The sequence below is a fragment of the Cotesia glomerata genome, linkage group LG2 (assembly GCF_020080835.1).
Source record: "Cotesia glomerata isolate CgM1 linkage group LG2, MPM_Cglom_v2.3, whole genome shotgun sequence".
In the NCBI taxonomy this organism is placed as follows: Eukaryota; Metazoa; Arthropoda; class Insecta; order Hymenoptera; family Braconidae; genus Cotesia; species Cotesia glomerata.
The window spans coordinates 17,913,828-17,927,967 of NC_058159.1; the positions used below are offsets into that span (position 1 = coordinate 17,913,828).

The window sequence follows — 14,140 nt, forward strand, 5'->3', positions numbered from 1 at the left end:
AATGCCCAGAGCCTAAAGAATACTACTACTATTACTAGATGTATAATGCTGTCGCTTGTACAGCTCAGCTGTGAACATGTGCGAGCGAGCTCAGTTTTTAAAGCCATTGTTTAATCTTGTTATTTAAAGTAATTAGTGTGAATGCATAAATAGTTAAAAATACCATTCTTAACAGAAGATTCTAGTGGGTGATTCATAGAGTTTAAAAAAGGGGGGCGTTAATCCAGCTCTAGTAAATATTTATCATGTGCTGATGTATGCAAGTGTTGATCGATTTAGGTCCTGACGTTAAAAATTGTCATTTTATCAAAACGTGAATGATGAATTGAATTTTTAACACTTCTGTAACATTTAATACTAACAAAAATAGTGGTTCTTGAACGAGTCGCAATATTTATTGAGCTGTCAAAAATTTCTTGCCATTTTTGACAAAAAGTAACCGACAACCGGCTATTGACAACTATAAAAATAATAACTATGGCTGGACAAACAATCAACGACAGATTACTCGCCGCTAGACATAGTATTGCTGGCCAAGGTCTTGCAAAAGCTGTTTGCAAAGCTACCACAGAGGAAATGATAGGTCCTAAAAAGAAACACTTAGACTGTAAGCATTGATTTGATGTATAAACATCTAATGATATTTTTTATTCAAATAAAAATAAAATCTGGTTTTTTTTGTTGTTTACGCAATGAGTATTGTGCAAACAATTCATAAAAATGTGTTATATTTCAAATGAATTTTATTTGTCAAGAAAATGAATGTTGTGTGAGTTAAAATCATTAAATTCACCAATAACATCATTTTTGGATTAAACTTTCATATATATATTAAATTATTTCTCATTTATTTATGTGTTCAATCGAAAGTTATTAAATTAATTAATGTTAAAAAATTGCTGGATTTTTAATGCTAGTCTGATAAATAATACATTCACATAAGCTATCGATTTATTTTTATTTACGTGAATTTAAAATAATTAAAAAATATAACTATTATTGAAAATTGTGTTTATTGACACCATACTACCATATATATTCAAAAAAAACTTTTATTCCAGAATTTCGATATGACATGAGTCTATTTTCCTACAGTTTCTATAAAAATTATTAAGTACTATTAGCTTCAAAAAACTAATTTCATTTTATAATTTTCCATCTCAGTTATGTTAATCTATTATTATGTCTTTTTACTTTTTTCTCAGATTTTATAAGTCGTTCTGTATTTATTAATTCATATTGATTTTTCAATAGCTCAGCTAACTCTTGCGCGTGCTCGACCTTGATTTCTGAGTAATGAAAGTTGATGAAATGTAATTTGACAATAAAGTATCATTTGAATTCATCGATGAATATTTTTCATGAAACGATGATTTAAATCTCAAAAAAATTTTAGATTTCACCGTATTTTATTCATAGTATTCAAATATAATGGTTATATTACCAGAAAAACTGGCAATTTCAAATACATTAAAAACTCAAGTTTTTGTAAAATAAGTCTTCATCAGATTTAATCAGATTTTACTGTATTGAAGTATATAGAATATTATTTTTTTGCCCTCCGGGCGGAAAGTGGCAACTTTCGTCCCGCTGCGCTAAACTAAGTTGCCGCTTTCCGCCTTCGTCGGACAAAAAAATAGTATACACTCCTCGGGAAGTAAATAAGAAAGCCTTAGATCACATGTTTGTTGACCTCGGCTTCGCCTCGGCCAACAATTACATGTGATCTGAGACATTTCTTACTTTACTTCCCTAGGTGTGTAATATACTATTTTAGATTTATCTAAAGATGGAATTATATACGAAAATTTATGTAAGAATCTATCTTTCCATTTATTTTTGATCTGTTTGAGTTTTAAAATGGATAGATATCTATATTGTTTAGCTCAGACATCCAGAAAATATATTTGCGAGTGCATCAAGCTCAAAAATATCGCGAACTTTCAGAAATTACTTTCAGCGTTTTTTATACCTGTTCGGTCAACTGTTATTCAGATTATTTTAGTTTAATACAATCTTCTTTTTAGTGTATGCATTTATTTGTATGTCTATAAATCTCGTATGTTTTAAAAAAAATTGATCGTGCTGAGCGGTTCTTATAGCATTCAAAATACATTCCCTGATATTGCAGTTTCATAAATTTCTTCTAGATAAATTAAAACTAAAAAAAAAAATTAGGAAAACGGTTGACCCTGAAGGCCATCCCTGCAACTTCCCGCTACTTTCGTAATAAAGCGCTCAAAATTGCACTTATTATGTTTTGAGCTCTTCGAGTTCAAAAATATAATTTTCGTGTAGTTTTGAGCTCTCCGAGCTCAAAAGTCTGATAGGAGTTTAATAAAACATCATTTTTTGAATAATTAGCGGCATTCGACGCAGTTTTTCGAATTCTAAGATATATTTTTGAACACAAATTTTTTTAAGAGCCAATTAGTTTTTGGAATTGATCGGTCAAGCCGTTTGAAAGTTATTGAAAAAAAACTACATTTGAAAAAATTTTTTTTCGCAGTTTTTTTGAGATTTCTCAAAGTCTATCGATCCGAATCGGTCCAACTTGTATTCAAAATCTAAGTTTAGTCGAACCCTTTCGAATGGCGCCAACCGCGATCAAATCGGTCAAGCAGTTCAAAAGTTATGAGAGGTTTACACACACACACACACACACACACACACACACACACACACACACACACACACACACACACGCACGCACGCACGCACACGCATATATCCATTAAATTTTTATAGTTATTTGAATCTGTTGGGCTTCTACTGTATTTTGAACTTCCCGCGCAGTGCAATGTTGCCAAGTCACAATCTCTCACTTATTAGGTTATAAGAGAACGCTAGAAAATCATTAAAAGTAACAAACTTTGAACATTGTTAATAAAAAAATTAATACCGCTCGTTTATATTTTTTTTTCAAAAAAAATACTTGTTACAACTTCAATTAAATATTCTCAGTTTTTAAAAAAAATCCTAAGAAAAGTATGGTTGTTATTCAATAAAATGTTCGCTTTAACTACGGTCAGGATAGGGAATACATGTTAAATGTACGATTTTTAATTGCTAATATTTCGAAAATTAACACTGCAAGGACTATTAAAAAAATTTATTTGTATAGAGGACCCTTAGAAGTACGCGTATTCAAAAATTGAGGAATATTGTAAGAAAAGTGATTTTTCACCATACCTCCTTAAAAAAAAATTCTTAAAAATAGGCCTTTTTTCTGGAGGAAACCCATGTAACGTTAAGGGGTACCCCTTAAATAATTTTTATCGCTACAAATATTTTCTTGAAGTAAAAATAATATTTCAACTAGAAGTTCAATTTTTTCTTGTATGATTCGCTCTTATCAGTTTTAGTTTTTCAAATTAAGTACAGTATACAGAGTAAAATTTACTCGAAACAGAAAAATTTCGAGGGGACTACTGAAGTTATTTTTGAGTATAATGATATTTTAAATCAAGGGAATCAAGATTCTAAAATAAAGAATTTCTTCTTTTTGTGTAGAAAAATCGTGCGATAAATGTTTCTTAAATTATAGATTGTTTAGTTCACTCAGAGAACAGTTTATTTAAATCAAATGAGACTCCATTTAAAGATATGGTTTCCCGAGTCGCAAAAATGAATTCAGCTGAGCTTAAATCAATTATTTTAGTATAGCAGTTAAGTTCATTAAAGTTAATTTTTTCAACTCTGGTTATTCAGTGTATTTATTTGAATGAAATAATGATTTGGTCATAATGACCAAATTTTTCTTTAATATATTAAAATCATTTCTATTATAAGATTATCAAAAATTCATGTATCCATATAAAATTACTCAATTATAACAGGCAAAGATAAAGGCAATAAAATTCCGATATCTCAAATAGCGACAGTAGTGACTCAAACGTAACATGATTATTTCAAACGCGATTTGCTAACTATTAACAAATTTTATTTAAATAAAACAAACAGGCAAATTCAATCAAATACAAAATACTATTTGGTTCGAAGTACTTCATATTTGAATAAAACAAATTTTTTAATATTAAATTTGTATTTTTAAGTTATTTTACATAAACCTACACTGTTAAAAATTTGTAATTTTATTGATGTTTTGGTATACAAGCGTAGAATAAAATTCTAAATTCAGTTTACGAAATCAATATTTAATCCACTCATAGTAATATTACGATATCATCTTAAAAATTTTAAAAATATTCACTGAATTTATTAGTTTTTGTATAGATATTAGGGTGGCGCAAAAAAACCGACTACTTTTTTTTTGAGTTTCGAGTGAAAAAAATGTTAGTTTTCGATGTTTTAAGAGCCCTCTCTAAAGAACAGCTTAAAAAAATTTTTTAAGAGGTCGCTCCAAATTTTTTTAAATTCCAAAAATCGTCAAAAATCGAATTTTTTTTTTTTTTTTAATTTTTTTCTCGTTATGTCATAATTTATAGAGCAAAAAAAAATAAGTTCCTGAAAGTTTCAGTTCAAAATTTAAATTTTGAAAGGTCGCTCATAATTTTTTTTTAATTTCAGAGTAAAAAAATGCTAATCTAATTAAATAGTCACTAATGTACCATAAATGCCGAGAAAAACTTTTTAGTGCTGCTGAACCTAACTTTTGATTTTGTTCTTTAAATTGAACCAGATCTTTTAGTAATTGTAAATCAATTCTCGGGGCTATAGTAGGAATTTGGCGAAGAAACGAGGCGTTCAGATAAATTTACAAAATATTAAGAATTCAGAGAAAAGACAATTAAATATAATGATACATTTTCTTTGTAAAATTATTAAATTAAAAAAAATTATGTTTTCTACATTGTGCTTGATTTTTAGTACATCACGTGGTTTATTTTTATCGATTATTGTACTAAATAAAAAAAAATGGATGGAATTTTAATTTGAATATTAAAAGGCTCAAAAAAATCTAAATTAATGCACTAATAATTAAAAAAAAATTACGAGCGACCTTTTAAAATTTTAATTTCGAACTGAAACTTTCAGGAACTTATTTCTTTTTGGTCTATAAAATTATGACGTAACGAGAACAAAAATTGAAAAAAAATTCGATTTTTGACGATTTTTGAAATTTAAAAAAATTTGGAGCCACATTGAAATTAAAAATTGTTTTTTAAGCTGTCCTTTGAAGAGAGCTCTTAAAACATTAAAAACTAACATTTTTTCACTCGAGACTTAAAAAAAAATAGTCGGTTTTTTTGCGCCATCCTTCCAACAAACGGAAACGGATAGAAACGGATTCGACTTTCTATCCGTTTCAATCCGAATAAATCCTTTTTTTGAGGGCGTTGTTTTTCAATTTGTTTCCATGCGATTCAATCCGACAAAAATTCTTGTTTACCGACGGTAACATTTTGACAATTTTAAATTTTCAAATATTAATTTTTCTAACACAAAATTTTTAAATATTCATATTGTTATTGTTATTCCTGGATTAAAAGAAAGATAACGACTCTTAAAAAGAAAATTTTATATAAGTTTTCCGTGTTCAACGAAAATAATTAGTTGGACTTGAGAAGGGTTTTTATTGTTATTATTAATTATTTAAAAGAATAATTATTTTATTATATGTCCCTATTCTTTAGCAAAACTTGAATTTAAAAAGCTTTTAATTTATGAATGCAGTAAAAATGTTTTTCTACTAATTTTCAATTTTAATTTTTTTTTAGTTTTAATTTTTTAAAACTGTCGGAAAAATTTTTTTTTTTTTCAATTTAATATTTTCTAATACTGACAAGAAATTTTAGTTAGCTAAAATATTTTATGTATTGACAATGAAATTTTTTGGATAATAAAATTTTTTTCAACTAAAAATATAAAGCACTATAACTATGGAACTTGTTTCAACTGAATTAAATTTTAATTCAGGCTAAAAGTTCCTATTGGTCCAGTCGACCTGAAAAAAAAGTGGTTTGTTGAACACTTTTCGACAAAATGGTCCTATTTTGGATATTTTTTTTTTAATACTCAGAAAAATATTTTGAACATTTGTGTGCATGTGGGAAGTGTTGCTTTTTTTTTTGTTTAAAAAATAGCGATTTATCGTTGAGCTTCAAATTAAAATATCTCAGAAACTACGTAAAAATAGTCGAGACATGTTGCGAATGAAATTTAGAAAATTAAATACAGAATAAAATGAGCCAAACGCGATGTTTCTACGACCAATAGTTTACGGAATATTAATTTTTTAATAAAAAAAAAACGCAGTTCCGCTCAAGCGCTTATAAACAAAAAGCTGTAACTCCGCGAAAAATCATCCGATTTCCTTTTTTTTTTTTTTTTGAATTTTAATTATTGTTGTCTTCTATAAGCAAAAAAATCAGCTAAGCTCAAAAAAATTTTTTTGAATTTATTTGAATTATTTTCAGTTTTTCGAATTTCTGTATTGAAAAATAGTTGAAATTGGAAAAAAAAATTATTTTTTTTCATATTAAAATTTTTCCGGCCGCAAAGAATCGATATGAAAAAAAAAATTTTTTTAACTTCCCGTTAAGAAAATTGAAAATTTTCAAAAATCGGGAAGTTATTGTTTTCACCCCGTTTTTCGAAAATCGAGTTTTCATCAGATCTTGACGTTTTGAGGTTCTAGGAAGCTTTCCTGACTATTTCCGCGGTTATGTCACCGTGTCTGTCTGTCTGTAGGTATGTATGTATGTGTGTGTGTGTGTGTGTTTTTTTTTTTTTTTTTTTTTTTCCCTTAGGGGGGGGGGGAATCTTTTTTACGGATTCTAGGCATAGCTGTTTGGCCTGGATATGTGGCGACTCGACGCAGTGTCATACTAAAACTCGACACTAACGCCCTTACCCACTAAACCCTAAACCCCTTTTCCTTCTTTCCTCTAATCCCTCATGGAAACCGCCGTCAGGCATTACTTCGTGAAGGGAGGATCTAGCTACTGCTCTTCCTTCTGGTGGCTAAGGTGTTAACTACCTTCCTTCTATCTTCTGCTATTTGCTCTTTTTCTTTCGGTGGAACGCAAGTCTTTAAGGACTTCTGTTGCAAACGTGTTGGTAGCGTTCCAGGCAGCTTCTGATGACATCATTGCTTCCACTAGTGAATCTGGTTGTATTCTCTGGTTCAGGATCCTCTCCAGTTCTTCACGCTGTGGATCGAAACGAGGACATACAAAGAAGACGTGCTCCGCGTCTTCAGCAGCTCCTGGGCAGGACGCTCACTCCGAAGAGTCATCGTGCTTAAAGCGGTGTAGATACTCTCGAAAACACCCATGTCCCGACAACATCTGCGTAAGATAGTAATTGACCTCACCGTGATTCCGGTTAAGCCAAATGTCGATTTAGGCGTCCACCTACCCTTCTCTGCAGCATCCCATTGTAGTTGCCATCGGCCTATGCTCTTCTGCCGTTCTTCAATTCTAAGTTCTTCAGGGATCAGTGCAGTTGACCTTTTTCGTTGGTAAAGGGCCCGTCTTTCCTCTGCTAGAACTCTAAGAGGTAGGGTTCCAGCAATGACGCACACTGCTTCTTCTGATATAGTACGGAAGGCACTAGCTACTCGTAGGGCACTCAGTCGATATACTGGTCCAGCCTTTCTCCATGATTCTTGCGTCTTTAATGCGTCGGCCCAAATGGATATTCCGTAAGTGAGCACCGATGTGACTACTGATGTGATCTGGTTCCTGCGATTGCTTCCTTGGCCGTATCAACAACCTGTTTGATTGCGTCCAGGGTTGATCGTCCTTTCCGGAATCCATACTGATTGTCTGCCAGGAGTGGGTCGACTACTGCTTCAATTCTCTGGTGAATTATGCGCTCAAATATCTTACCCGCCGTATCTAGCATGCAAAGTGGTCGGTAAGATGACGGTTCTTCTGGTGGTTTCTTCCCTTTAGGTAACAGTACCAATCGTTGCTGTTTCCACTTATGAGGAAAAGTCCCCTCCTTGAGGCATGCATTATAAGCGTCGAGGAATAATGTTGGAGCTGCCTTTATGATGGTTTTCAAGGCTATATTAGGGATTCCGTCCAATCCCGGCGCTTTATTATTCCCTACACGGTTACAGGCCTCCAGCAGTTCTTCTTCAGTGACAGGTGGAATGTCGTCCAGTTCGCCTGGCGCCAACTGGTAATCGAAGTTGCGTTGCTGTGGGAACAGCGCAGTGACGATTTTCTGAAGAAGTTGAGGACACGTAGGTGATGGCATTTGTTGTTTTTTCAGGTGGGTCATAACCACCTTATAAGGCCTACCCCACACGTCTTTATCCACCTCGTATATAAGCTCTTTCCAGCATCTTCTTTTGCTCTCTTTGATGGCTTTATTCAGTTCACGACGCGCCTTTTTGTACTCTGCGATCAGCTCCACTGAGTTGAGCCGTTGATAGCCGCGCTGGGAGATTCTTCTCTTTCTATGACACTCTTTACGAAGGACGCTGATGTGGTCGTTCCACCAATGCACCGAAGGTCTCGAATTTATGCCACGTTTACGAGGCATACTGGCATCACAAGCATGTGTTACTCTCCTCATCAGGTCCTTAGTATGTTGTTCTGCACATCCAGTGTTGATCGGATCACCATTGAGGGCTATTAGCAATGCTTCTGGGTCAAAAGATTTCACCTTCCAACCAACGATGTTAGACTGCTTGATTGGTCTCTTGAGGTTCTGGTCGTTTGATATTTCCCAGAATATCGCATGATGGTCGCTGGAAGTGTAGATGTCCAACACTTTCCAGTTGTAGTCACCTCTAGCAAGGCTATTACTGACAAAAGTGAGGTCTACAATTGAGCTTGCGTCACCTTTGGTGTAGGTCGGCGTATCACCACTGTTGAGCGAAACTACATCTAGTGTAGTAAAGGCCTCTAGTAGTGCTTTCCCTCGTGCGTTGGTATGTTTGCTGCCCCAGTCAACTGCCCAGGAGTTGAAGTCCCCGGCTATCGCTACTGGATGGTATTGCTTCGCATCTTCAGTTAGTCGATCCAAGAAATCAGTGAAGTCAACAATGGAGAGGCTAGGTGGTGTGTAGCAGCTATAGAAGCGGATGCCCTCTACTGATACTGCTACAAAGCCGGCATTGCTGTTGTCGACTGCATTTTGGAAAGGGAGCTTGCCACATGACCAGATGACAGCTTTGGATGTGCTATCAGATTCCCAGGGTTGGGTACTCAGGTGTTTATATGGCTCTGCTATTAGTACCAAGTCAAGCTCTAATTCTCGCACGGATTGCATAAGCAGGTCATGCGTTGCCTCACAATGGTTGAGATTGAGCTGTAGTATCCTCATGGTTGTTTGTTCGTCAACTTCTGGAGCGCCTCCTGAAATACCGGGCACCTGTGGGTGCCGGCATGGTGAGCCACGTCCTTTGCTCCTTGCTGCTCAGCACATATTGCACACTTGGCAGGATTTTTACAGTCAGAGATACAGTGCCCTTCTTGTCCACATCTGATGCAGAGTTTAGACCGGTCTACTTGGCTTTTACATTGGGACCCAACATGTCCGAAGTGCCAGCATTTAAAGCATTGGACTGGTCTTCTAGTTGCTCTTATTCGGCAATTGACCCAGCCAATCCTTATTTTGCCGCTTCCTTCCAGTAGCTGTTGTGCTCCAGCTGCTGGTAGTGTCACTGTAGCCGTTTGCGTACCTCTGTAGGCCTTACGGATCTTGATAGCCTCTAGTGGTATTTTGCAAGTTTCTCCGGTTTCCGTTTTCAGGGCAGTCTGAATGTGCTCCTTCATCGTGTCATCATCAATGTCTCGGATCTCGATGGTCTCCTGCGGTCCTTTGCAGATTACTTCGGCCTCTTTTTGAAGAATATCCATGATGGTCTTTTGCAAAGCTTGGCCTTTGTCGATACTCTTCTTTGAGAGCGTAATCAGCATGTCCCCAGTTTTGGTTTTGTGGATCTTTTCCACGGTTGTGCGGACCTGTTCGTCAGGGACGGCCTGCTTTATACGACGCAATATTTCGGCGTACTTCTCCTTCTCGACTGGACGGATGATCAGAGCGTCAGGCCTGGTCCATTTTCGCGGTTTCTTCCGCTTAGGTTCCGGCCGGGGCTCTTTCGGCGGTTTCTTTGGGAGTTGCTCTCTAGCTAGCCTTCTCTTCTTCTTAGACTGTACTTTTTCCCAGTCAGTCGTCTTCTTAGGTTCGTCGACCTGCCCTGCCAGTCGTTAGGGAGGGCTTTTTTTCAAGTCCTTCTTCTTTGTGACTTTATCGGTTGGCTCTGGCGAGTTTCGGTCCTTTCTCTTTTCAGGCCTTGTGTCAGTTTCACCCTTGTCTTCAGCGACTGATTCACCATCACTTCAGCTCCGGTGTCCATTGCTTCGTCAGTCACGACGACAGCCTGACAGGCTTTCTCCGGTGTAGCATGAGAAATGCGCTGCGATGATGAGCGCCACTCCTCATCCAGCTTCTCAAACCTTTGAAGGGCGTTAGTTACACCAGTCATCTTAGATTTTATCTCTTTGTGAATGTTGACCTTTGGTTGGACGAAATCATTCAGCTCACTGATCAGCTTTTCAAGGCGTTTGAGCGCTTGCGAACGCTTCATTTCAGCGCTTGCGTCAATCGCTGCTTGTTGGGCATGTAGCCCGTTTCCCCTCTTGTTTGTTTCCTGTGGGTTACTCATACTTTTTTGATTTACCAGCGCATCGTACGGAGTGGAGCGGGTTGCCATAACTAGGAACGGGTGTACCCTCGGAGATAGTACTCCTACCCCAGTTCCCTGAGGCTTAGCCGACACTTAGCCAGTCCCGGAATACACGGACGGACTAGACTCGCTCGGAGCGGTGAAGATTCCGATCTCCAACACTCACTGCGTACTTCCTGATCAAGGCCCGAAGTGGCTGGCTCCTGATCCACTGCTGCAACTTTCACCTCGGCAGAGCAAGCTCACATCAGCCGTGGCCTGTATCGTCGGAAACTACGATACAGGTTCCGGACACTCCCAGTGAGTTACAGCAGGAACCAATCGTCTTGCTAGGTCAGTTAGTGTGACCAACCCATTAAAGGGGAGTTTTGTCCACGGGAGCTTATTTTGTTTGGTTATTTTGCTTGGCTCCTACCCGCTGTACCTCATCAACTAAGAGATTAAGTGTCATCCAAGGACAGCGAGCGTTCTCCCATCCGCTCGGGGAGACGCGCCCGGTAGCAGTATCTCTTCTGCCCCGAGTGTGTGTGTGTGTGTGTGTGTGTGTGTGTGTGTGTGTGTGTGTGTGTGTGTGTGTGTGTGTGTGTGTGTATATAATCTCTCATAACTTTTGATTGGATCATCCGATTCGATTGAAATAAGCGGCGTTCTGGAGAGTTCTGTTGCCCCTAGAATTCTGATACTAATTTACAGAATTAGAGTCGATAAATTTTGAGAAATCTCAAAAATAAAATTTCCAAAAATTCGTTTTTTTGAAATATCTTTTAAACGGCTGAACCGATCAATTCCAAAAATTAATCAGCTCTTAACACCATCAAACTACGTCGATTGCCACCAGCCCGGTCAAAATCTGTTTATTTGTTCGTAAGATATCGTTGTCGAAAAAAATTGAAAAAAATGTTTTTTTCAGAACCCGAGTCAAAATTCGAGTCCCGTTTGGACCGTAAAAATGTGCCAACTCTTTAAAGTCTAATATGCCGCTGAAAATAGAGTCTGTTTTGACCGTACAAGACGGAATCGGAGAATAAGTACGGTTAAAACAGGCGTACGCACGTCTGTTTTGACCGTAAAAATTTCCGGAGTATAATATATTCATTATAAATATTATTACTATATTTGTCATCTTGTTGATTATTATTATTTCTCTTGCCATCTTGTAGTTCTTAGGCGCGAAAATTCAAATTAATAAAAAACATGAAAAGTTGACATTTAAAAATTAAAAATTAAATAATAATAATAATAATAATAATAATAATAATAATCTCAGAGAAGGGTTTTTTTTTAATTTGAATTTTGGAAAAAAAATATCATTCTTTTCTAAATTCAGCTTAATACACATATTTTCACTGCAAAATATTTTAAAATATATAAGAATCGCAGGTAATTGTTTAATTTCACGTTTTTTAAAAGTAATTAATTTTTTGATATTTTTTCATAGTTTTTTTAATCCAACAATTGACGTTTTTCATATTTTTTTTATTCTAAAATTCAAATTTTTCAAAAAATTAAAAAAAATTTTTCTATTTTAGATTTACTCTGATAAAAAAAAATATTTTACAAGTAGAAAATGATATTTTTTAAATTATCAATTTTTCGATATTTTGCTAAAACTTTTTTTTAACTCGTAACAAGTAATCACATGAATAAAAGGTACAGACCATTCCGATGGAATTTAGAATCTGTGCAAGTCAAAACAATACTGCAATTATATTTCAAGTCTAGATTTCAAAATACAATTCTATTCAATTCTAAATACAATTCGAAGTGCTCAGCGGAGCGGGCGGGTAACAGCTAGTTATCTATATTATTATAAGAGATTCCTATCTATATAGTCACTCATCACGATATCTCGGGAACCATCAGACCTAGAAACTTGAAATTTGGTAGGAATATTACTTTTGCCATGTAGAGGTCAGCTAAGAACGGATTTTAAGAAATTCCTCCCCCAAAGGGTTTTGCGGGGGCGTTAAAAATGAAAAATTTCCGTTTTTAAACTCTAGTTCCTATCGACTCCAAATTTGGTAGGAATCTTCTGTCAGAGATGTAGAAATAGTATATGAATGAATTTTACGATAGATCACTCCACAGGGGGTTGTGGGGGTGGGTATCAACAATGAAAATTTTTAATTTTCAAACTATAGCTCCTACAGACTCCAAATTTGGTAGAAATTTTCTATAAGTGATGTAAAAATCATTTATGAACGAATTTTACGATAGCTCACCTGACAGAGGATTGCGGGGGTGGGTGTTAACAATAAAAATTTTCAATTTCCAAGCTATAGCTCTTATAGATTCCAAATTTGGTAAGAATCTGCTATGTTTGTGGTAGAAATGATCTAAGAGTGGATTTTATGACAATTTACTCCATATATGGATTGAGGGGGTGGGTGTTAGCAAAAAAAAATTTTGATATTTAAAATATAGCTCCTACATGCTTCAAATTGAGTAGGAGTCTTCTATATGTGATATAGAAATGACCTAAGAGCGGATTTTACAACGAATCACCTCCAATGAGGATCGCGGGAGTAAGTGTTGACAATAAAAAATCTTAATCTCCAAAATATAGCTTCTAAAAGCTGTAAATTTGGTAGGAATCTTTTATTTGTCGTGTAGAGATCATCTCAAAACGGATTTCAAAAATTTATACTTCCGATAGGGATTGCGGGGATGGGTGTTAAAATATTCAATTTCTATTTCCAAACTGTAATTTCTACAGACTTCAAATTTGGTACGAATCTTCGTATATGATGTCAAGTTCAGCTAAGAATGGCTTTTCTCGAATTCCAACTCCAAAAAGGATTGCGGGTGCGTCAACAATGAAAATCTCTTATTTTCAAACAATAGTTTCTATGGCCTGGAACCTTTTGTTTATAATGTAGAAATCATCTCGAATAGGATCTTGCGAAATTCCTCTCCTACAGAGGAGTGCGGGAGTAATGATTGTCAAAAAATTTATATTGTTCCTACAGATATAAAATTTGATAGAATCTCAAGAGAAACAGGAAATCACAGGGATGGCCACCAAGGTCAACCGATTTAAATATTTTTCTTTCTTAATAATTATATTTTCTTACAACAATCGTCTCTTTGGCAGCAGCTAAAAAGTCATTATAAGGTTTCCAAAATTTTATTTTATATGTGGGTCATTCCACCAAATAAGAACATTTTTACGGGGTGACTTTCGCGGATTATGTTTAAAATTTATGGAGGTGTTCTCTATCATAAGACAAAAATTCCCTGAGAGTTTTAGCTCTTAATACGCAGCGGTCTTGAAGATATGATTTTTTGAAATTTTGGAAAAATTTTTTTTTCAACTTTTTCGTCAATTTTTCTGATATAAAAAACATTTTTAAACAAAATCGACAAACATTGTATTTTGTAGAAAAAATTCTCAGCTTTTGAATGAAAATATTTATTTTTTCATAAACTCATCAAAAGATCCTTAAAAATCGAATTAAAGTGGAAAAATTGATTTTTTTTTTGGTGTGCAGCCCAAAATTCTTCAAATTTGAATTTTTTTTCTGAAAG

General features: G+C 35.1%; 1 protein-coding gene across 1 annotated transcript in view; it reads left to right on the forward strand.

Annotated features, from left to right (window-relative positions):
* Nucleotides 1-38: 38 nt before the first annotated feature.
* The window catches only part of LOC123258820 (phosphatidylinositol-binding clathrin assembly protein LAP-like), a gene marked incomplete in the record, with an annotated part of 153,490 nt that continues 139,388 nt past the window's right edge, over nt 39-14,140 (forward strand). Inside the window, 1 exon segment of the mRNA XM_044719055.1 lies at nt 39-607. Within this exon segment, the coding sequence (XP_044574990.1) occupies nt 478-607 (130 nt within the window).